This window comes from Anser cygnoides, chromosome 5, assembly GCF_040182565.1.
Source record: "Anser cygnoides isolate HZ-2024a breed goose chromosome 5, Taihu_goose_T2T_genome, whole genome shotgun sequence".
Lineage (NCBI taxonomy): Eukaryota > Metazoa > Chordata > Aves > Anseriformes > Anatidae > Anser > Anser cygnoides.
The window spans coordinates 48,099,714-48,125,414 of NC_089877.1; the positions used below are offsets into that span (position 1 = coordinate 48,099,714).

The 25,701-nt window shown below is 40.2% G+C and overlaps 1 protein-coding gene across 4 annotated transcripts in view; it reads right to left on the reverse strand.

The window, feature by feature from the left end:
- Nucleotides 1–25,701, reverse strand: part of KCNK10 (potassium two pore domain channel subfamily K member 10) — a 69,635-nt gene that overhangs the window by 25,592 nt on the left and 18,342 nt on the right. For all 4 annotated transcript variants that reach the window (XM_013182599.3, XM_048070369.2, XM_066998233.1 and 1 more), the window contains 3 exons: nt 17,424–17,752; nt 9,202–9,319; nt 6,490–6,650 (listed from right to left, as the gene is read on the reverse strand). In XM_013182599.3, coding sequence (XP_013038053.1) covers nt 6,490–6,650; nt 9,202–9,319; nt 17,424–17,752 — 608 coding nt within the window. The remainder of the gene's footprint in view (nt 1–6,489; nt 6,651–9,201; nt 9,320–17,423; nt 17,753–25,701) is intronic.

The window sequence follows — 25,701 nt, forward strand, 5'->3', positions numbered from 1 at the left end:
AAAGATGTTAATATCCTTGTTGGGTTTTTAGCAGCTGTAGTAAAAGCACACTGATGTTGGCTAGTAAGGAAATGAAATAAAACTTAAAAGAGATTATGTTGATTTCCAGTATAATATGATCAGATATCAGGAACTAGAGATGAAACTTTTCCATCATTTTTCTAGTAACTTAATCTGCTCAGAAATGTAGGTGTCAGGTTTTAGGGACCAAGTCTGAGTGCAGGCCATTCAGCATCATGTATTTGTAACTATGAATAGGCTCTTACTAGCGAACGTATCACCAAGTTTACAACACACGTAGCTATTAACTATGTGCCAAATTTTGAATTCAGTGACAGCAATCGCAAATCCAGAGTGATTTCCCTGTTTTTACTGGGAGAAGCTGTGATCTGGATTTGAATTTCTGGCTTCGGGAACAGTACCTTCTGAAAGTTCAACACAGCTGCTAAAAAATGCTAAGAACTAACGCTGGTATGGGACTGCAAGAGGCAGAGCACAGGGTGGTTGCTGCCTCACAGGGAGCAGACAGGGTCTCTGGACTATGGCATTACACTAGTGAAGAAGAAGTTAAGGTGGTACTTCAAGGAAACCTCTTAGATTCATTGGACCAGCAAGCTTTACTGAGACCTCACCACATCGGTATCAGGTATAACGCTAAAGGTTTAATGTGACTCAAGGGAAAGAATAGGAGGGAAGAGAGGGGGGTGAAACAAGCAAGGGCACAGATAATAGAGAAAATGGACGGGCAGAGAAGAGACAAAGAAAAAAGAATATTTGTAAGTTTTCCACCTCTGCACAGTTACTATCCTGTGCAAAGTTTCTATCCCTAGACATGTTTTGCATTCATTCTCAGATGAGGAATTTGTAAAAAACAATCCTGTCACTGTGACATTAACAAAAGAGATCACAGCAGCCAAAAATCTCTAAAAAGAATTTGAAGCTCTAAAGGAAAGAGTAGCTAGGATCTATCCAACAAGACAAACAAAGTTTTGGGTTTTGGAAAGGTAGAGCTTTAGAAGTTGCTAAAAGGCAGCTTTCCACCAGCTCAATGGGACTTCTCTTATTCCTGTCCCACTTCCAGCCCCATCTTCCAGCTAAGAACTACTTTTTCCTATTGTTCTTTCAAGGTTAAGATAATGCATATTGCTGTCTTACAAGGAAAAAAAAAAAAGTTTTTATAATTTTCATACGACTTACAGGTGTCTTAAGTCTAGAGCACAGGAGGTCAGGAGGTCAACAGGCAAGCACGTTCTCTAAGCTGAAAACTGGAAAGACAGGTGACAGAAGTATGACGATTCTTATTCAGTGAAGCATGATTTGTTTACAGGGGTACTGCATTTCTGAATAAAGTAGTGTATTTTCTTGATACACAAGCTTCAGTGGTGAAGACTTGCCACCATCCGTGTTCAGGCTGCTTGCTCACATCCCTGTATTCCAATCCATGCCCTACAAGCTGTGTTGCCAGACCTGCTCTCAGCATCATTGCAGAAAGCCGCAGCAGTGAAAGGAGTGATCGAATCCAGGAACTGCTCACGGTGGTTTCACCTCAGAAGCCAGAAAATCCTGGAGTGCTCTCAGAAGCATGATGTGCCCACACTCAAGGTCTGCATCTGTACCAAACTGCAAGATGAGGGAAGATCTGTCTGGTTATGCTCATCTCATCTACTTCCAGCTAGAATCTAAATACTCATTACAAGGTTTGAATAAAGACTATCTGAATCTAGCCTATATTTAACTCAAGATAATGACAGGTGCTGCATTCTGTAACTGTGCACTCTGCCTATGGAGTGCTTTCCTTTCTATCTTTAGATGCTTGCAGCCTGTGTGTGTACAGAACAAGCCAAAGGAATGGAGCTTGTTCTGCTGTTTATTATAGAAACAATCTCAGGCCATTCATAAGATCCCTCACATATGCAAGATAATAGTACTACTTTTATGCTTTTATGCCACCTTGGAACATATATTTCATTTCTGTAGTGTCTGGAAAGCTTTGCCAGCTGAAAATGATTACAAAAATTATCAGGTTTTTAATTACATTTTGAGTTTTTACCAGATTTTCTCAGATGGGAGCACTGATTCATCACTGAACCCAAACATTGAATGACCAGTGCATATACAGTGATTCTGGTGACCCTGTACATACCCATTTTTTTGGAGAATCATAGTTGTATATATGTGAAAACAGACTAGTGGTTACTTTCTGCCCTGGATTATTGAAGATAGGATGTATAGGAATAATCAGTAGCTGAGTAGGTAGGGCTTTTATGGAGGACACTTTAATTTGTGTCTCTGACCTGGTTGATGTTTATTTACTTGTATAAAATAGGATAATTCTAATAGGAGAGAGAGCATAAATTAGCCAGTACGTGATGTTTGGGATACCTCCTTGTAGCCCAGGCAGTGTCATTCTGCCAGTGCCTCCCTTTCCTGAAAAGGTACATTAAGTATTTTGCAATAAAATACTTCCAGCCCTGACTAGTCGCAGAGAAGAGAATAATTGTTTCTCTGGTTATCTACACACTGAAATAGTGGCAACATTGCTTTGATCATCAACAAGATGAGCAGTGGCATGGGTCCAGCACCGGTGCTGAAATATTCTGTCAATACTGTGGAGGTAGTGTGCATTTGATAAAAGCAGACCTCTTTCCCCCTTTATGAAGTTCAAACCGTTCTTAAAATTCACACAGAATGTGTGGGTTGATCACTGCAATAGCTAAACGTGGCATTCTTAGCCTCTAATTTGTGCTGCTAATTAATGTAGGTTTGGAGGGCTCCACACAGGTCATGTCAGAGGCAGCAAACGTGTGCCAGTACAACTCCTCTGGGAGAAACCCTCCCTTTCTTCTGTCTGTCTAGGCAGGGGCATGCTGTCCCTTGCACAGCATGGGCTGCATGCTCACAGTTACACTTTGGCATGGAGCAAGAGACCTGTTAAGGAAATGCATTGGGTAAAAAGGCTGCTGTGCTGACACAGAAACCTTCCGCTGGTTCACAGCTGCCCAGGTATCTATCTATACTGCCCCTGCTTAGCTTCAGAAAAGATCCTAACCACAGCACAAGATCAAGTTTTACTTCAAACACCATCCATCTCTACAGACGATGACAAAGTTGCAAGGATTGCAGAAACTCTTGGCTGCCCCAATGCCAGCCATGTAGCATATGTAAGGGTGTGTGGGATAAACTGAAGTGGCTGAAGACAAGCAGAAGCAACATGTTGAGGCATATGCACCTGGAAACTTGACAGAGTATCCAGGACACATGCAGTTCCTTCCCATTTCCTTCCACAAGGGCACAAGCAGGACTGTCCCAAATCACCCATGAGGAATTCACTAGAGAGGTAAGGACCCACTAGAAAGCAAGTAATATGGGTAGCTAGTGAATGCCAACTTAGAGACTCAGCTATAGGGCCTGTGGGTGCAGACCCTAGTGTTGTTTTTCATTTCTCTGAATTGCTTTATGAACTGGAATGATTAGAACTGAGTGTGATGCTCATGGTGCAAGTGCACCATGGATTTGTGTAGTGGCAGAATGGTCTTTTCCATTTGGTTCTGAATACCTTTGCTGACACTCGTCCCCTTGCTAACTGCAGGTAAGTTTTGTAGTGTTATCTTCAAAGAGCCATCCATAGTAATCCCAGGTCCCTTCTGGAGTAGTGAAATGAGATGTCATCCCTGTCTGAATATATTAGGATTTCTTTCCTCAAACTAAAGACATATACATTATTTTGTATTGCCAACACTGGATTTCATTTATCATCTTATCATCCCTTTGCAGCTTTCATTTTAGATGTCCTGAAATATCCAGAGATGCAATTTGCAGACTCTGTCACCTGCATATTCATCCTCTTGTCTGAATCACTTCAGACCATTTCTGTCAAAACAATAAGATTCCAACAAGGACTCCAGCTGAATCACGCCAGTAATGCTAACATCTACTCCTAATCTCCATTTCTCCTTCAGAGACTTACTGATGCGTGAGACCTTCTCTCTTACCTTATCACAGCTTGATTTTCTTATAGGTTTTGATGAGAAAACTTCTTAAAAGCTTTCAGAAATTTAATACATTAAATCACTAGATAGTTATTGATACAGTCAGTGACCCTTCAGCTAACTTCAAAAGATTTATGAGGCACACCACCCAACATTTTCTTAGCTCTAATGTCTCCTTGGCCTACATTTGTTTCTCTTAGTCTCAGATTCTAACTATTCTGCTAATTTTTATGTCCTCTCTTTAAAGGTTATTGCAGGTTGCTTTACACTGACAAATATCTTGAACTTGAACTCCATATGGTGACAAAGTAAGAAACAAGATTTGCACGTTGAACTAGTGAGAAACAAAAGCTACACATAGATCTAAATTTTGTTCACTGCCCAGGATTAAATCAAGTACTGTTACTCCACTTCTGGATTCTCTGATTAGATTCAAACATATATAGTGTCTGACAATGTAAGCACAATGTAATAATTTACATTAATACTAAATTTATAATGGTTATAATTTACATTAGCTAACAATATATATACATTGTGTATAATATATTAATGATAATATATAATGTCAGGTGTTACATAAGTAATCATATAAAGTTAAACCACTGATAATAATACTAGTTATTAAGATGCATGCAAACTGTAAACTACATCAAGCCTATTTCAAATAGCTGAACCTTATTACCAGGAATATTGAAGGAAATGATATATAACCCTGTACATCAAATCACTAAAGAACTGATATGACAGATTTACGAGAAACAAAATAAAAGGAGTGAATATATCTTAGCTAAACAAGGGGACCACAGATCCCCAAATTGCTTTGGAAGCTGACAGACTACCAAGGAAGAAAAGGAATAGTTTGGATGGTTATATAAAGCAAGCAACTGCATTAACTCAAGAAAAGGAAGGAATACTTTGAGTACCAAAAGAACTCACACTATGTGCCAAAGGACTATATTCTGTATGAAATATTACTATTGGCATTCATTTGTGAATCTTAAAGTGCTTCAAATAGAACATGTATTATTTTTCTTTGTAAACTACCATGCTGACAGTTTAATGTTGTGGTTTTTTTTGTCCAACTCATCCAGAAAGCCAACAGTACAGCTGAGAATTAATAAAAGATTTTCAGACTCTTAGTTCATATCATAACTACAAGCCTGTAGTCCGCTTCTTGGGCAGATGCAGGCTGAAAGCTTCAAAGATTCCTTTGAGGTGAAGTAGGTATAATAAAAAGCTAGCTTAAAACAAAATTAGTGATCTTGGATTCTTCTGTTTTTGCAGGCCCAGTCTGAGCCACCTTTCAATAACCTTATTTTCAGATCATGAAAGTGTAGGCCATTTTCAAGTGTTCTCCAGTCAGGCATGTAAATGCTTACTCACCCCTAATCACCAGTCACCTTTTCCACGTTTAGTCTGAGAGACACTCCTTATGGCTAGCCTGGGACACTTCACAGTAACTTAATCAAAAGGGAAATTGCTCATACTCCAGTTTAATATTCAATTATTTCCTTTAAAAAAACAGTTACAAGTCATTTGCTGTCATCTGTAGGAATGTTTTAAAAATAGGTGCCTATTAAACTAACCAGTTTGGACAGCTTTTCATCCACTCCATCCCTGGAAAGACTTACCTCCAGTTAGGCCGCCTCCAAGGGAACCATCACACAGGTCACTTCTAGAAGTTCTGCTTCAAAGAGAGAATCCCTGAAGTGAACCATCGGCAAATTAGCAAAATAGCATTTGCCAGGTCTGCAGCAGTGCTTGCGAAAGAATTGCTTACGGTGATACAGACCCAAAAATAGATGGTACCAGCTTCACAAAGGGAAATTACATGAGCTCCTCAACTCTAGAAAATCAATATAGAAATCTAGTGCAAGATGTACCCATGGTACAAAGGGTGGGTAAACACCTTGAAGACAATTCCAGACATTGGTATTATGCCAGTTCTTGCAGTTGCAGATCTACTCCAATGCATCTGTCCTCTTGCAGTGGAAGTAACTCACTACTCGACCACCTCTCTTCCCAAGTTCATATTTACTCCAGGTGACCCTGCTTTCCAAGTCTTTTAGGCTTTATTGGTAATACAGTCCGAACCTGCTCTGCATCCCTGTTGCTCCAGAAGTTATACTACCTTCTTTTTATTTTCAGTGAACAAATGTACTTGTCAAAAGTAACCTGTGGTGTTTGTTTTTAAGGCTGTTTTAAACCAGCCCTTGTAAGGAAACTAGCTCAGTAGATACATTCCTCAGAGATAGCCTATAGTCACTGAAAAACACTGGGTCCTCAAAAAGGAAATTCAGAGCCTAATCTATAACCCCTGCATCACCACCTAGACAAGTCTGTTTCTCTCCACTGACTACAAAGGCTCTTAAGCATCATCTCAACTTGGTATGTAAATACTTCAGGGTGCCTAACATGTAAAAAGGACTGCGGATAACAGCAACAGAATTAAAAGCAAGTTATGCAATGCAAGCAAAAAAAAAATGACAGAGCTTACTCTGAACACTTTTTCCACCCTTGCAATACCCTTCCCGAAGATGGTTCCAAGTTGGTCTCCAATCCCAGCCAGCAAGAAGCCGAACAGTGGAATTCCAAAGATGGCATACAAGATGCAGAAAACCTTGCCTCCAACAGTGCTTGGGGCAATGTTTCCATACCCTGCAGAGAAAAACAATTATCAGAAACTCAGACCTCATACACACCTTTTTAGAAAAACTAATGGGCTGTTCCTGCAGAGGTGCCTTTGTTCCAAATCTAATTCTTATTTACAGGTTTCCCATGGCATGATGTCAATTCCCAGACAAGCTACCCACTGTGATTTAGTTCTTTCTTTGTAGCCTCAGTTACCCATAATTTCTATAGATTCAGGTCCTACCTAAAGTTGTTTTTTGATTAATTAATCTAGTTTGACTTATCATGGCACAAAAATCACTCGTTGGCCTGGTGCCTGCACTCTGCTGCTCCTCTAGGGCTCTGCCAATTATGTCCTGACAAGAGTGTGATTTACCTGACAACACTCATTTTCAGTGGTTAGTTCATAATTTCCTCACCCGTCCTCACCCTGATTAGTGTAAAGCAAACATGCTTGTACTGCCTCTTAAAGCCACAGAAAAGCATTTGTCAGAAAGACTGTGCAACATATAGGAAGGGAGGAGAATGCACTTGGGAACAGGAATATGGGGAATACATAGTATAGTCCTTTTTAACTGCAGGCCAGAGATGGTTTGATCTGAAGATGATCCAGAGACAACATGATTGTAATAACCAGGTCTGTAACACTGATACTGGATACATCCCTCTGTCATGGGATGGAGAAAGGGCTACACTGACACCATCCCTCCACTCACAGTGCCTTTCATGGCTGCATCTGTGATCCAAGATTTCTTCTAAAAGTCCAAGAAAATACAGGCGCCACCAGCCAGTGGACTGAGGTTGACCAAGTAGTCTGCTGAGTGTCTGTACAACAGGAACTCTAACAGGGCTCTGATGGATAAAATAAAATCATTTTCATGCCCAGACACAATATGTAGACTTTATGCAGCCTATAAAAATCTCATTCATTGAGAACTTAAAGCAAATATGGGCAAAAATCCAAGCTCTTTTCAATAAGTTATTTAAATAGCAGATGTCAATGAATATGCCTACATAAACTATGCCTACACAGTGGCATTTATTTTAATAAGTAATTTTAAAGCTTGTCACTTGGGTCTATTGAGTAAACAAATATTTAGGGAGGGTTTCCTAAACATTTGTTTCAGAAATGTTTCCTTTATCTCCGCCCCCTGGTTTTACGATGCCATTAAAAATACATGGTAATGTAGCTTAGTATATCGAGGAACACACAAAGCAATACAGTCTATATGATCACTCTTTCACCCTCACTCTGACAACAAAGTAAAGGCGCAAGACTCCACTGAGCTAAAGGTACAAGACTCCACTGTTTGGGCTGATCACCACAGCAAGTCTTGCAACAGCATCAGGACATTTTGTTGTATTAGCTGTGTAAAGAACTTAAAGAATTCAGTCAGACTCTCGCAATTTAATGGAGGGTTATGTCAGATAATTTGTCTATACCGTCACCAGTGTGTGCATCACAGTCAAAATACAGAAAAGCACTTTATCCCATATTTAAATCAGAAGAATACTCAAAAGCAATGCAAATAAAAAGCAAAAATTAGCTCTAGGTTTCTGAATAATGTCATCTCTTGACCTTTAACCAAGACAGCACTGAAATCCATCTTAAAATTATCAAACCACTATAAAATTATCAGGAGATTAACCTTATAATCAATGTTATCAGTTTTTTGTTTTTTTTTTTTTTTTTCCTTCAGACCATCTTCTGAAATCCCAGCTCCAAAATATCCTTCAAGAGAGGAACTACTACACAGAGGACAGGACAGAAACCATAGCACATCTAAACTGAGCATTCAGAGATCGAGAGGCTAACTATGTTGGGCACAACATATAGGGGACACAGACGACAAGGGCCTGAATAATGAATTTACTAAAATGAGTGGCTCAAGAAACGTAAATGGAGCTTGTCAGAACACCTTTCCTGTAATAGAGACAAATGTGAAAATATTTCAAGGCCAGAAATTCTAGAATGGCAAAAAATATATTTGTTTCTACGATTCATGGAATTCTTTCCATTAAAGTATTATTAGTATGAAAGCTAGGTAGGATTTTAAAATAGGATGTGATACTTATGTGAATACAGTTTCACTTACGAGGAGTAAGGTATAAGAAGAATTGCTTATAACAAACCAGAGCATAAGCATAATTGATTTACTTAGGAAAAAGGTTAATCTTATGGGTAAATTAATTTATAATATTAGACATCAAATTCCCAGCAAGCATATACCAGTTATATCATCTGGTGCTAATTCTTGATCTTTTCAGTGAAAATTAAGACCACCTGCATTAGCATTAAGAAAAGGGTTATAAAACCTTAGCTACATCAGTGCTACTTGTTTTCAGTTCAGCATTGCTATTCTATCCTAATTATGGAAACAGCTTCTAATATTTACCCAGATGCTCAGTGCCCCTAATACACACCAGAGGCACACCTTCTGAGAACTGAGAGAAATATAGAATTAGTACAGAAATAAAGAAATCACTTCGTTTCTTTGTGATCCTCAATTCCTCACATTTATTTCATGACAAATGTCTCAGTGTAACCATGTATTTTAAAAGACAAACACAAACATACCTATCGTTGTGATGACTGTTCCAGCAAAGAAAAAGGCACTTCCGAGGTCCCAGTGACTGCTGTTGTTAGAAGAATTTCCTATGGGACTGACTCCCGCATTATCTGCATCAATAGCATGCTGCAAAGAAAAGACAATAAATCAGCCTTATGCATGCCTTACTGTATCCTATGCAAGTCAGTATAGGCTCCAAAAATAAAGTTATAAGACCACAGGAACAGGTTAGATTTACTTTTTAATACCTGCTTGAAGTAATAGTAGCATACTCTGTAAGCAACATCTGAATATATGACTGAACTAAATAGAAATTAAGGTGGAAGAAAGACACAATTTATAGACAAATCACAAAAAGATACAAAGCAGTTGAGAAGCAGAGGACCAAAACCACAAAGAGATCCATAAATATTGTTCTTGCAGCAGTAACTGCCAAAGGAAAAAAATTCCCCAGTGGGAACAGCTGACGTTCAAAGCAGAAAGAAGGGTGGTAAATACAAATAATGTTCATGAAGTCAACTGAAGCGAGTCAGCCAAGGATTTTAATTCCCAGATAATTAATAATTGATGAAGTTATTTATATTTTATGCTAACTAAAGTAATATATATATATATTGGCCATTTAAAATGAACAAATATGATAGCTATGGAAACATCATGAAACAACTTTGTGATCAGGGATTGGGGGGTGGAGAACGGAGATTGAGGGAACAGAGGACTTCTGCCAGTATCCTATGGCTGACAAGAAGGGGTCACTCATGCCCCTTCTAGCAGTGAGTTAACGTGAGTTTCAAAGTCAGCTTAAGCCAACATGAATCTACACCAGGAAGACAGAATTACACCAGCTGAAAAATACTATTTCCTTGGGCTAGTATAAGCAAATCTGCTCTGCAGTTTATTCATCACATCGCCCCACAAACACTAGTGCCATTATAGGGAAAGGAGTTGGAGAAGAGGCACGTGGACAAGAACAGAGACTAGGTGTTTGTAAGGAGATCAGTACAGGATAGCCCTTTTCCACAGTCGTGCTGCTACATGTCAGGCTAGCTGATTGTGAAATTTCAGCACGAGCAAACTCCAGACTGGACTGGTTGCATTTCATGTGGGCAGGAAGCCAGGGCTCCTCAGTGCCTGTCCATACTTCAGAGAAATAGGGATATAGAGAAAGGAAGTGTTTAGGACCAAACCCTTTGAAAGGGTTTCTGTATCAGTTGCTGGCATACTGCAGGTGCTGTGAAAGCAGAGATCATTTATTTGTTTACCCAGAAGAGCGTAAATCAGCATAACAGACAGGTTGCCTGTTTAAATAGGCCATGACACGCTGTCAGCTACCCTGGCACCTTACTTCTGCCAAGGAATGCTGGTTGCCTTCCCCTTGAGTGTGTGAATGTCATCGAGCTAATTACAACACTTTAAGCACATTTGAGTTTACACAGTTTAGCAAGTCTTTTAGGGCCAAGCACTAACTGCTCAAGTTAAGGAGTGTCCTATTGCCTTAGGTAGCTTTGAACTTCTCAGGCTCCCTTCATCATCCAGAACAAACCAATTTTTTCTTTAAATCTTGACTGACATCATTCATTTATAAATATCTAACTAGGCTGGGCACTGGCACAGGCTCCCCAGGGCAGTGGTCACAGCACCGAGCCTGCCGGGATTCAAGAAGCATTTGGCTGATGCCCTCAGACATACGGTCTGATTTTGGGGTGGTCCTGTCTGGAGCCATGAGTGGAACTCAATGATCCTGTTGGGTCACTTCCAACTTGGGATAGTCCACTCCAATGCATCTGTTAAACACATGGTATTTTGTATATAGTGAAGGATTTACTAGGAGGACAAGAAATAGGCAATAATAGCAGACTAGCCCTGCAGTTACCAGTCCTTATATATGCAATTTGGGGTCATGTGATGATTAAAGACTGCCTTACCGCCACAACCACGAGTTCAGCTACACAGATGTATCCTGCTAGATGAAGGGTTGCACAAAGCTCAAACAAGGACGCTATCAATGGCGAGACTCTCCCAGTTCACATAGACCATGACATTTTGCAAGTTTCCCATCTGTGGAAATTCAGACTGGCTTTGCAGCATAACCTGAAGAGCCACCTTATCCTGGAGTAGGGGAAGAACCAATTTCCAGAGTGCTAACAGCTCTGTTAGCAAGCTCTCCACATTCAAGGCATTTCAAACTACTTGTTTCAGGTATTTTTATAGTTTCACTATAAAATCATTATAAAGAGTTTCACTCTTACTCCTTTTCTGATCCCTTCTTCCTTGTCCAGTGGAGTTACATACACAGTGCACAACTTTTAAAATACTTTTTATGAATCCTTCTTTAATGAACATTTATTAATCAGTGGTAACTTTTCTTAGGAAATGCCACCTATCCAGGGAAGGCAATGACATGAAACATCTAAAAGGGATGAAATTGTCTCTCTTGCTTTTTGAGTAATGGATGTGTTCTAAAGCCAGTTCAAGATAGGAGTGAGGGAAATGACAAAACTACCAAAGAAAATCCAAGTATCCAAATTTTATTAAAAAAACAACAACAACAACAACAAATGATTTAAAAAAAAAAAACAGAGTTTAGTTCCCTATCATTGTACAGATGTGTATTTTACTCTTGGCCCCTTAGGCATCAGCACACTGCAGTCCCTCAGTAACTGAAAAGGCCTGGTCTGATGAATTTATATGGGCCTGAAGGCAGACCCCACAGCAAAAGCCCAGCATAGGTGGTGATACTGGGATGACCAAGTCCTGTATTTCTAAAGAGAGTTCAGTCCAGACTCCATCTCCATCTGGAACAATCAGTTCCACCTGTCAATATTCAGGCAGTAATATTTAAAGGATATGAAGCATGGGCTCACAATAGGCTGTCTAGTTCTTAATATACAGGACTTCAAGTCCAGTGAAGTGGACAGTGAACACGGACTTTCCTCATCAAATGGCCTGAGTTCCTCCCCGAACAGAAGTTCGAAACAGTATTTCTTGTCTATGGGTAAATTCAAGAATATTCTCCTTGTAGTAACAGAAACTGCCAGGGTTTCACCGTGTCAGTCCCTGCCCCAGCAATGCGATATGAGTGCTGGGCTCCAGCCCCCCATGGGCAGGCCTGTGCCCTGCCCTGCCCTAGGCTCCTCTGAGCTGGGCCCTGACCCACGGGCTGATGTGACGGCCTGGCCTCAACTATCCCCATCCCCTGGGAGGTGTCTGACAGCCTGGGCTGGGTGCTGTTCCTGGCCACCCCCAGCCTGCCGTGCCCCTGGCTGGCAGCGGTGGAGTCCACGTCTACTGCCTCCTAGGGTGCAAGTGGCCCTCACTGTGCCACAATTCCCTCAGCCTCTTTGACACGAGTGAATACCTTGATCAGTAATTAAGACAATTAGCTCAAGAAAAAGTCTAGAGTCATGCCCACAGGCAAAAAGATAGCTGGGAGCTACTGCAGTTGATGAGGAGACAGGAATCATGCAGACTGTTTCTGGCTTCTCTGGGAAGAAATGCTTTTATCTGGTTCATTTGTTCATGTTTCTTTAATTTCTCCAGTACATACCAAGCATGAAGAAGAAAAATATTTTCCAAGGATGAGCACAATACTATTCTTGAGTGCTGAGCTATTCAAAAGATGCACCCCATGTGTATACAAGGGTAGGAATTTGGTAAGAACAGAAAAGAAAATTTGTCATCTTTTTTTCTAGTGACATTAATTTCCCTCTACAGAGATCACGCTAATCCAATAATGATTATATCCCTCCACAATTCTTTTCCAAGCAGATTCCTATCACGCATACAAAAGGTTGTTCCAATTGCCTTTCATGCTCAGATGTTCCTCTATTATGATTATAAAGATGCTTCTCATTACTAAGCAGCTTTTAAAGACTAATTCCTTAATTACTTTTCTCTATACTTGCTACATCTCTCAGTCATCATTCTCACTACACCTTATACGGTGATTAAGGGATCCTCATTATAAACTCCCACATTTTTCCACAACAGAATTGTCCAAGGCCTGAGCCCAGCAATTTTTTTCAGGTATAATAAAAAGTAATAGGTTTTAAGAGTCCATCCCTTATATATTTCTGCCTATCCTATAAAGGTCTTTAGGTAACAATCAGCCAGATAGTGATCTACATACAGTTATAAAGTGATTCGATTGTCATGCATGCACTGTTCCAGAACAGTGCCAAGGATCAGTCTGAATCGCAGACCTACAGCATTCGACAAGGGACATGCACAGAGATCTAAGTTCAGAGGGCTTAGCTCCCTGCAAACGCCTTAGCTGATTTCTGGCAGCAATGCAGCTACAGAACAGCTGCAGTGCTCTGCAGCATCCTAGGCTCAGTCTGTCTCCTATACAAGCACTACAACCTCTGGACTGAAGTCACAAACTAGGGTGCCTGCACCTACTTAGACATGACGCAAGAGATCTGAATTATTTCTTTACATCACTTTAGAGTGAATGACATATAAGAAAGATCAGGGTCAGAAGGGAAGTTGGGACATAGAGAAGACAGCCTCCAGAGGCAGAGGGAGAAGGTTCAATAATCAGATATTTACCATTGTTTTTCTTCACAGCACAGCCTTTTCCTGTCTTCAGCAATAGGCAAATCTTCCCCACAGTTATCTCAAAACACTTTTTTTTTTCTGCTCCATCTAGAGCTTTCTTCTAGCACATGAAATGCATTCAAATTTTCTTCATTTTACAATGCAACACCCTGAGAAGACAAGCAGGTTTATAACTCTAGTGAACCTGCTGAGCAGCTGAAAACTGCAATATCTTCACTGGATGTTCCCTCTCTTGCTTACCTTCAGGGGAAAAGTAGTTCAGAACACTAATCAAAAGTGCCTATCCAAGATACAAACTCTTACTAATATAATTAGCCAGTAAAGTCTGACTCACTTATTTCCAACTCCACTTCCTTTTCAGCTTACAGACTAACTCATTAGAGTTGCTGTAGTCATTAGTGGACAAGGATAATATGACTTAGTTCCCAGGTGGGTTATTTTTAAAAAGATTTTTAACTACAATCACTCATACTCCTAAATGAAACCCTGAAGGAAGAAGAAAACAGGCCACCAATAACCTAAGTAACTTCTTACAGTAGCAAGTCACCCTCTCTTACATCAAGGTGCAGGGCTCATAATGAAAGTACAGCTCATTACAAAAGCTTTTACCCATACATGGTGCACAGGCTACACAGAAAAAGAATGCGAATACCCTTGTCAGGTCCATAGGAATTACTTTGCCAAAACATGTTTGTAGTCTTCCTGCATGCCTCTCCTAGTTAGAGATGACATATTCTCTTTCTGAGAACACATCAAACCTGCAAGTGGGCATTATTACAAAGGCAAGGTGACTTTTTTGACCCCAACTTGTCATAAGCATATGCCATGCCATGAGAACAAAAAAGTTTCATAGTATCATGTTAGCACCTGTAATAGTAATGTTTGTTTGTTTTTTCCAACTATATGACCAGTCACTTGAGTCTTGCTGCCTTCTGTTATTTTTCCATATGGGTACAATACAGATACAGCTAAAGTCAGTTGAAGCAATTGAAGTTTCATTCTCTTTTAGCATGTTCTAGATCTCCCTTCTCTCTCACTCTTCAGAAAACTCATCTTCAAAAGTACTGAGATAAAGCACCTAATTTTATCACTTGTTTATTCTGGCATTCACCACTGTGCCAAGTAGTAGATCACGTGACGCATTAAATAATTAATTTTTTCTACCACAACAAAGTTCTTCAGGAGCAGAAATTAGGTTTAAAAGTGTACAGTGTAAGAACTTCCACTTCAAGTGGCTTGAGACAATGTAGACTGCACTTTATAGGCAGAGAAAAAAATCTCTGTAATTGTGTTAGCATTAGAGAGAGACCTGGACTAAGCCCAAGAGATAAATACAAATTTAAAATACCTTTGATCTAGATTTGCATCTTCCTTGGCATTTACACTGCTTTTATCACCGTATTACTTATTAAGTCTATGAATGAACTTCACGGTCTGGACAGCAGTATCATTAGGGCTATTCACATTTGTGCAACCTGTGCCAGTATTTGCAATTGGTTGTTGGAGATCAATTTGGAAAGCATGTCTTATCCACAATGAATTTTTCACAGCTTCGTCATACAGTGCCATACATCTTCCTTACAGGTTTTCCAAAGGAAAATACTTTGAAAGATTGAAATTTGGGCAAAGGGGTAAATTTTTTTCTTTATTAGCCTTGCAAAGACACTCCTTTCCTCTTCTCCTTAAAAGATTCTTCCAGTCACCTCCATAATAAAGGATATAAAACAGTTATAAAGTCTCCTTTTTAGCATTTTTTCCTTATTCCCCAAAGCAGAGAGCTCAATGATCATAGTCATTCTTCTGAGTGCTATCTGTGTTCATCTAAAGGCTGTCAGGTAATCAGATGACATTAATAACAAATAGCTCTTAGTCAGGTGATGACTACACACAGCACAGCAGCCAGGACCCATAGAGGTTGCCACATCTGTCTGAAATCACAGCTGTAAAGGCAGATGTCACATTTGGTGCAATGCAGTAATCTATTCTGCCAGCTAGGGAGATGTCACTTTTGAGATCTTCGACATGAAGGCATGAAAGCACAACATTAACACCCTACATTACCTTTGAAGGGTGGTTCACTCTTCTTCTATTCAAATCAGTTACAATCAGAGTTTTCTGTACCAGCAAACCCAAATACATCCCCAGAGCCAGGTTCAGCCCCAGACATACAGAAAAAATCCAAAGGAAGTTGTTCTTTATTGACAAATGAAGACAAATTCACATCACTTGGCCTTAAAGACATTCACATGTTAAGCTGCTAAACACATTTAATTTACCTTTGCAAAAGATTTCCAGTTACTCAGTGTAACGCCTGAGGACATAGTGAAATCTCAAGAGATGATAAGATTTGTTCAGAATACCTGCCTTCTAAAGACACAGCATGCCTGTTTATTATTTTAATATCGTCACTTCTGAGGTGAAAGAAAGAAAGAATACTGTGTAAAATAAAAACTAAACAATGCAAACTGGTACAGAGCTTAGCTTAGAGAAGAGGGGCTATTTAGAAATCTTTGTACCGCAGTCTGTTTTCAGGAGTCTACCCTCATGTTGAAGTGCTTTGCTTGTCATACCTATTGTGCATTCTGCTTTCTGCTAGAAAAGAAAGCATATTGCATATCTTTGAATAGTGACATTTCCATCAAGGAAATACAAACTTCTTCCTTTCCATATTAACAAACAAACAAACAAACCTGTAATCAGCCAGCATACATCATACCTAAGGAGGTGAGGGAAATGCTGATCTCTGCAGAACTGCCATGAGAAATGCATGTGAGCCAATAACCCTGACCAGAAGAATTCACACTGAAAACCAAGCATGTTCACCTGTCTTTTGCAGACAGATGAAGGGTGTGATCCAAGCCAGCCCTGATCCAAAAGCTGTATAGGCACATCAGCACAATACCACTTCCTGCTGAAGCAGGTTTGGCTTCTTAGCTCAAGTACCAGACTGCGCATACACAGCTTCTGCCTCAGAACTGACCTGTCTTCTGTGAACACAGAGCACAAGCAGGCAGAACCCACATTTATCTGCAAAGAAACAGAAAGATTTTGTTTTGCTTAGGAGAAGCAGAAAGGCGTTGCTGTCTGCACACAAGGGCAAGGGAGAGGAATCAATTAAGCAATGGGGGGTTGGCTGTGGAAGACCAACTACAATGAAACAGAATTAGTATAGGCTGAAAACTAGGGAGAATGCTTTTGCCATCACAGCAATGAGATACTGGAACAGCTTCCTAACAGAAATACTAAGCTTATAACACCTTTTAAAATGAAGTTTGATTCACAGCTAGGAAGTGTTATATAGCATGGCTGGGTGGACAAACACAACAATCCAGGGAGATGTACGGAGATAGGAACATGTTTTGAAAATGTGTCATGTCTCACAAAAATATATTCCAGATATTAAGTTCTGATTTTCTTTGCACGTTTTTCATTATTCTAGTGAAGACATTTAATTTCTATTTACAATGTTCTGGAGACAATGTTTTTGTTTCCAGGGCTTTAAAACGACTGAGAAGGGGTCTGTTCTTCACTGTGCCTATTATGGTTTTTCTTCCACTGCACTAGGCAAGGCCCTGCGAACAATTTAGATCCCCACTCACTCAGCTGCCCAACAAACTGCTCAGCTGTTCACCCTAACATCCAAGAAATACTGCCATCTCCACATCCCTACCTGGATCAGTGTCTCCAGCTCTAGCTGGGTTACACAGACGTGTTCCCGAAGAAAGTCAGCCTTCTCCAGCGCGATGGTATTCTTCTGCCTGCTCTCGAAGGGCTGCTCCAGGGCACGGAAAACGAGTCCTCCAGCCACCAGGTAAACTACAACCACGACAAAAATTGCCACCACCGTTTTCCACTTCATGACCGTCTGCAGGCCCTGCGAAGGCGCTTCCATGGTAGCGACGACCGTTGCTCGGGAGGAAACAGAGAGCCGCGGGGCCGCGTAGTGCCCGTTCGGTTTGGGCTCGGGCTCACAAGCTGGCACCGGCGAGGGAACAGTCACTGAAACACAAAGTGAAAGCCCTTACTCAAAACCAAATCCCTAAGGGCATGGATTTGATCTCCATACACAATTTTCCTAAATACCATTTTCAAGTTGCATCAACCATGATATTTGCATAGATAAGACTGTTCTCACCTGGAAGGCTCCACATGTGTTTTGCTCATTCATACACAAGTCATCTCATGGGGTTTTTCACTCATGGTTACTTCTAGAATGGGACAGGCCAGCTGCATAAGCAAAAGCTTCAGAAAGGTGCAGAAAATGATCCAACAAGAACATGAAAATTTTTACTAATCAGGATATATATTACACAAGGTAATGTTTGCTGGGAGACCCTGGCAAGTATTTGTGTCCCTAAATCATTCTAATAACAGTACTGATGGGCTAGGAAACAGACCTTGATGACAGGTGATCTCTACCTGACCTGGTAGTGAGAGAAACAGAAAATGCTTTGCAAATCAAAATGCTGTTTGACACACTAGCAAAAGCAGCCCTGTATTATTTACAAGGATACACAAAAACACTACTTCTAAAAATCTTCTTAAAGCCTGGAAGCTTCACAAATGTTAGCATAAATCATTCTTCACCCAAAGCGTACAGCTACCTGCATGTCAAAGCCACTCACATGCCAAGTATGAAGCCTTGAATTAGCCAGGGCTCTTTTAAATTTAAGAACATAGTGAGATATGCCCAAACTGGTATGGCTTCTCAGTGCAAAGCAGAGCATGGTGTACACTGAAAAAAGCACAGCAGGATGGATGGTGGAGCCACCAGCTCAGGACTGGGACACTATGGCCATGGACCCTAGCACTACATCGGAGCTAATGAGCCCCAACTTTCAGCCAGACTTATTAGCCTGAGCACTGTGCCAAGGTACCAAGGCATCCAAATCAAAGCTGGCTTGCCTCCAAGTAATGCAGGGGTCTCAGCATCACACTTCCATATTCTCTGTTGCCAATGTTAGCAATGGCAGGATAAGGCCCAGTTCCTCAGCATCCACTGGTATAACGGTACTACAAGCAAGCTTTAAAGATGCTGCATTCATTTTAAACTAAATCCTTGTTATAACCTTACCACAGTGCAGATGTCAGTGGCCTATAATTTATTTGAAGCCATGTATTTGATTTATTTCATTTCAGACCTAAATCAGATTACAGTTAAAATACAGTCACCATAGCTGCATTCTCTGGACTTATTCCCAAAATGTCTTTGCTGTTTTTCTCAGAAATTAAAGCAGAAGGGTTTAGGGCATCTGAGCAGATTCTATATAATTTGAACATGCAATGTGATTACGCCTTGAGTTTGCAGCGAGCTACAACTCCTTCCCAGTAGAAATCATTTTATGGCACTTAATAATTTACAGAACTCAGCTGTTTACTACAGTCACATTTTCCTAGAACTGATACACCTCTTAAGAATCACATTGAGGATAGAGCTTTCAGCTGAGTTGCTCATAAATCTGTAGTTGATTTACATGTACAACTAATATTTCTCTTCATATGTAACTTGGAGGCTTCAGATGCTAAACTGATTAGAAAGGATCCAGGATCACAAGGAAAGCCTCTGTGGTTGATCCACGTTCTGTGTTACCTCAGCTTTGCAACACCTAGAATCATAGAATCATTAAGGTTGGAAAAGATCTCCAAGATCATCTGGTCCAACCGTCCCCCAAGCACCTGTTGCCACAGCTGCTCAGTTTGACCATCACGAGATTAATGGTTCCCAACATGTATCAGCCAGGATGGAGTGACATCAAACTTGAAAGGATACTCTCTTAGATCCACATATATTTCACATAAATTCTACAGATTTGAAGTGACAACAAGGAGAAGAATGACAGTATTAGAAAGATCATTTTTTTTTGTAAAAGAGATCAAATATTTCATTCTAGACCTCATGAAAGGAAAGGATAATTTTAACTGCTGCAATGAGTTTCAGCAGGAAATATCAGAAAAGAATTCAGAAGAAAGGTAAAATGGAGAGGTTGTGTGAAGAGAAGGAAATCTCCCTTCTCTATAGACACATATCTTAAATCCGAGTTATGACATCTCCTTATGGAACTAAGATAAATTTGAGTATTCCCAGAAGTGGCTTAGCTGATGTAAATCAGTGTAACGCAGCTTCCACTAATTCCATGGAATTAAATCAATTTACATTAGTTAAAGCTTACTACTGTTGTGTATTATTGTGACTTAACACAAAATGCCCAAATCTGAGGACTGCTTTTGCACACTTGAGATTACACAGCAAAATAGTTTCAGGATCCAAGGCTTATGTGGTAAAACGAGGAAAGAAGTCATATGACAGAAACAGCATGCTATGATTTTTTGACACAGCTACCCACCTCACCATGACTGGGATAATCTGGTGTAGGCTGGGGGCCCTTCCAGTGTGGAGAGAGGCCTGACTTTGATACCCCACAAATGCTTTGTCTTTACTCATATGAAGTCAAGAGATTTTCCTTTACTCAGGAAGTCAAGAGATGGTAGAGTTGAAACTGCTTTTGTGAGTTGTTTTTTTTCCTCTCTGCTAATATAAATGCTGTTTCTGATTCAAGTCATAATTCTGGCAAAGTGTTAATAACAGCTTTACAGTAAAATCATGGCTTGTTTGACTCTCTCTTTAAAGGAAAATATATTGTACTGATTTAAGAAAAAGATGGGAAGTTCAGGGTAGGGAACATAAAATGTTCTTATAAATATTGTTTCATTTAAACAGTTCAATGGATTGCTGTGCTTGGCCTGCTTACCTCTAAAATAAAAGTTAACTCTTTTCAGAATAACTGTGTTAAAGCCTTTCATTTTCTGCTATTAGTAATAGCTACCCTAAGTGTATGTAGAAATGTTGATCCTAAAATATTTTATCTTGTATAAGTTAATACACAGGAAGACTCTACCAAAGCAGCTAGTTGAGCAACTGACGTGCAACAAAGATGGTGTTTTTACTATGCTGACACAAAGCACAACTGCAGTCAGCACCCCAGAGATGTTTCAGGATAGATTTAAAGCAGCAGTTAGTACTTCAAAGGAAAACTAGTGTAGATGCTCTGTCTAGCAGTTATCTCACTCTCTACAGCAAGAGAGTGAGGTTAGCGACTTGAGCTCATGGAAAGTCAGTTCTGAGCATCCCAAAAAGCCACAGACAGGAAAACCACAGTCAAAAGTTCAGACTGACAGGGTATCATAAAATCACATACTGCTAGAAATATAGTGTCATAACAAGAGTCAGAAATGCTTAACAGAGCTCCTCTATCTGTAATAGGTTTGGTTCACTGCTTGGAAATAAAGGAATTCATTTCCTGCATTTTGCAAGTTTCTCTAGCATTATGTGATTTGATTATAGGACAAACCAAGAGCACAAGAGAAGAGGATATGTTTACAATAAATGCAGAGCAATGTCTGTTTTATTAATCCACATTTTTTCAGAATAAGCTGCTGTCAGACAGGCTTTTCCCAGAAGAGAGTCTTTTCCATGTCCATTTGTTAAACTATATCAAAAGAGACTTAACATGCCTCATTAAAAGCAATTATGAATCTCCATGCATATGCACTCCCTACATTGGCAGGCAGGTAGCCTCAAAGGATCAGGTACCCCCACAGCAGCACACCAGTGTTTTGACACAGGCCTTAACCCTGCAAGAGAAAGTTTTGGGTAAGCTTCAAAATAAACCAACTGAAGATACTGTCATTACATGTCAAAAAAAAAAAGGTTAGCATCTGTACAGTTGTTCACCTCTAAGAAGACAACACTACCTACATTTCATGTGTGTTCTGAACAGCACAGCCAGGCTTCCCATTGGTAACGTGAGGGGTTTAAATAACTGAGATTTCTGCTAATACTGAAGAGAATTAAGGAATCAAAGCTCTCACTCACTGACCATCAATAAAACTGTGGCAAAACAAAACTCTGTAGTGTAAAACATTGTTGCTATTAAAACAATGCTCCATAAGACATAATTACGAGTTAGAAATTGCCCTTTGTTACTGCATGTACATTTCACTTCAGTCATTTCTATGTGGCTGAGAATTAAACTTTCAAGAACCTGATTGCGTGAATTAGTAGATTTTCTTCTCATTGCACAAACAGAAACATGATACCACCAGGACACGTCATGTCTAGAAAAGAAAAAAAAATTATTCCCTAGGGTATATTCTGCATATTTTACAGAGATAAATCCTGTTCTAGCCTATTAGGAAATGACTCATTGATCAAGAAAGGTTTTTCTATTTCCTGAGCTGTCAATTCGCACAATTTATCAGAGGACACTGCTAATCTGATGTTTTCTTCAAACCACAACCTTGGCAAGAAAATGCCATGCAAATCCCAGCTTTCTTAGCACAGTTGAGTAGAAGTACTTGTAAGCAATAATCAGAAATTGATGGAGGAAAAGGACTCAAGATGTATTTCTTTATAAGTTATGGTGTGAATTTAAGAACTTTCCTCATGATATCTGAACAATTGCATTTATGATTTAAAGTCATTTCTAATGTAACCAACATTCAAATGTTGCTCATACTGATGTAAGAGAGTTTGAGGTTGGGCATTGCCAAGGAGGTCTCTAAATAATGGTTTTAAAGCTCTGGAATACATTGAATAAGGAGACTGATGTTTCTAAGAAAAGGTTAGACAAACGTCTGTCAGAAATAGTTAGAAGTAGCTGGCCCTGCTATGCAGCAGCAAAGTGAGATAGATAACCTGTTACGAGTCCGCAAAAATAGTTCTAATTTAAAGGGAACATCTCCAGACAGAGAGATTCAAAGGACAGCTGCCTCAAAGGGACAGCTTCAAATAGAAACCAAGCTGCTGAGAGGATGTCCAGCTGGCTTCTGAGCATGAAAATGTACATGCGACTTTGCCACACTGACCCATATATATACAGGCAACTACTCTATCCAATATACCAAGAACATACTAGATACTGATGAAACCTGGTTATAAAGGAGTTTCTCAAGTGCTTTAAACAAAACATGATTTTTTATAACATACAGACCCTCTTCTGTGGTGTTCTTGTCACAATTTATATCTGTGAAAAAATGTAAGTCAGGTTCAATGGAGTGTCTTAGTGCTTTTGTTTTCTTCCATGTTCCTGTGTTGCATGAGCACACAGGAATGTATGTATACTTTTATGATAGTATAATGGAGTATTTTTGACACATCTGATGCAAATGTTGCCTTCACAGGATGCAGAACAGAATTAGATTGAGGCCATATGTACTTAGGCATTCATAAACCCAGCAGCTGGCTTTGAGTTTACTACATGAGTTGATCCAAAATGAAATGAGTAGAAAGCCTGCACGTTTCCAGCAGACCGGGAGGTGCACTCAGTGAACTAAAAGCAGACCCGTATCTCACAATACTTCTCTGCAGGCAGCTAACATTTCTGAGATGTACTACTGGACATTTCATTTCCCTTTTTAGTGGGTCCATCCAAGGAAGAAGAGAACAACATACTTTCAGCTCAAATAAAAACATTTTTTGATGTGCATCTTAAGGTTTCTTCAAACAACATTTACATAGTTAAGCAAAATAAAATTCCCATGGTGTCTTCCTTATCTTTGTCTTAAAACTGGAAGTTTAGTCAATTACAAAGGAATCTGATAATGCAGCCTGGCTTCAGAGAAAATTCATGAGCAAATCATCCTCCCTACAAAGTTCACAAGCTCCTACACCAGGTTATCAGCACATGTACATCCTTCCTTTAGCACTACTCAGTAAGCCAGCATTCCCTCCTGAAGTAATGTAGAAATATGATATTTTGCTAAGTGTATGAAGTTGCAGAACAGAGACCTGGAACACCAAGGCTCGGAAACGTCTGTGAGGTGCTAGCCAAGGGCAGTTCTGTTCCCATGAATCAGTCACTAAAAATAGGAGGAGCTACCTTTTCTAAAATGGATCGTAAAGGACTGGGGGATGAAGGGACTCTGCTGGACATATTTATTGTAGTGTCCTAGCAGGAGCCTCATTTATTTTGTTTCCACTGGCCAGAGTATTCTGGATGTTTGGGTTCCCCCCACCCCTCTTCTGAAATGGCCACAGGCTGAAGTTAACATCAAAAACTTCCTGATGAACCTGTGTGGAGAGGCAAGAAAAAGCACAGCCCACCAGCGGATGTCTCATGATCTTGTGCTCTAAGGCTCTGGCTCGTCTCCAAACAGAAGTTCCTGGGGAAAGGGGTGTCTAAGCATCAGTTTCCAATCTGATAACCTCCCCACGGTCTCCCCAGAGTGATTTCAGCTACTGGCTGATTGGGTTAAGATAGCAGGGCTGTGCTTGAAAGCAAGAGCAAGGGTAAGAGGTGTGCTAGAGGAAGAGCTAAGGCAATCGGTGTATTAAGCTATCATCCATACGCACATCTCATGAATGTGTTGCAAACAGAAAATGCAGGAGGGTCTATGGATAATGGGAATTTGTGTGTCAGACGGGAAATGGGTGGTTGTTATATGCATGAGTAGCAGAAGTAATGAAATGTAGAAGTTTCTGACTATGTGTAAGAAAAAAATCATTAAGCCATTAAAATTTTGCATTATGAGGACATGGCTAATCGTTTCCAGGCCACCTGCTTCGCTTGCTGTTTCAGCCCCTCGTCTTCCCTTCTTCATCTCTGTCTGCTGTGTTTTTTAACAGGTTTTGTAAAGTAGAGAGCATCCATTCAACCAACACGTGTAGATTTTTACACACAGGGAACTAGAAAATCTGAATCTTAGTTTAGAAAATCTGGCTTTTAGAGCAAAAATCCCAGTAGACAATGATCGTGTCTGCCTTTGTGTCTGTGCGGCATCTTTGCATGATGCAGGCTAATTAACAGGTGACATTCCAGCTGTGATCAAGGAATAGGAGACAAAATCCTGCCTGCAGGCTACGATTACATACGGGGCAGAACATTAGTACCCCTGTGGCTGTTGTTCTGGACTGGGGCATAGTAATAAGCACTGCTGTCTGGGGACCACTGCATCCATACAGTCACAAGAAAACTGCTCTCTGTCAACATATTTGAAGCCGGTTTGGCCCTAGTTCCTTTGCACATCCCCAAGGATCTCAACCGCAAGGCTTGAGCAGTGAAAGAATCATGTCGAGCCTGCCACACAAGGGGAGTTTCCTCCTCCTGTTTGTACAGCATTTTGCTGAATGCTGCCATTGAAGTGAGAATTACTATCACATTTTACTGCTCATGAAAGCAAAGCTTGACATATTGTTTGCTTGGAAAATGAACAGAGTGCCTCCAAGCACATAGCTTTTCACTGCAGCGGTACCCCACTGGTTAAATCTAACATTGTTTTCCCTGAAGTGGGCTCTCTAATGCGGTATTAGCGCTGCTGACTTCAGCAACATCTCAGCAGTGTGCTGCAAATGCAGTCATCAGAGGCAAGGCATTCAACTAAGTATGGAAAGCGAGACAGGTAAAGGCAGAAAGGGCAACTGACATTAAACCGGAGAGATTGAATGTGCTGTTAGAAATAAAGTAGCACTCATTGCTCCCGATTGCTCTTGTCCCGGAGTGGGGTAGGGAGAAGGCAGGAGGAGTACAATAGGTTATAAAACTGTGTAAGTCATAAAGTCGGTGTTTCCTTCCTGATACAGTATAATACTACTAAAATACAGGGAAAGTTCTCATATTGAGTTCTCTCTGTTGGTGGGTAGAGAGATGTCAGTAATATGTACCAGAGGGAATCATGTCTAACCATTGCCTTGCCACCCCTGGCAGCAGCTTTGGGGAAAATTTTATATAAAAAGGCTTCCGCAATTTTTGTGTCATTTGTCATCTAATTCCAGCCAGTGCCTGAAATCATGATTCTCGGTAGGTTTCCAAAAATATCTGCAAAATTCTGCTGTATCAGTTATAACTGAGACATACTAATTAATAGCTGTTGGAATAGCCCAACTGCTTAATTGATTTGGAATGCAGTTTTTACAAGAAAACAAACACCGCTGTTTTATAATGTGGCTTGTG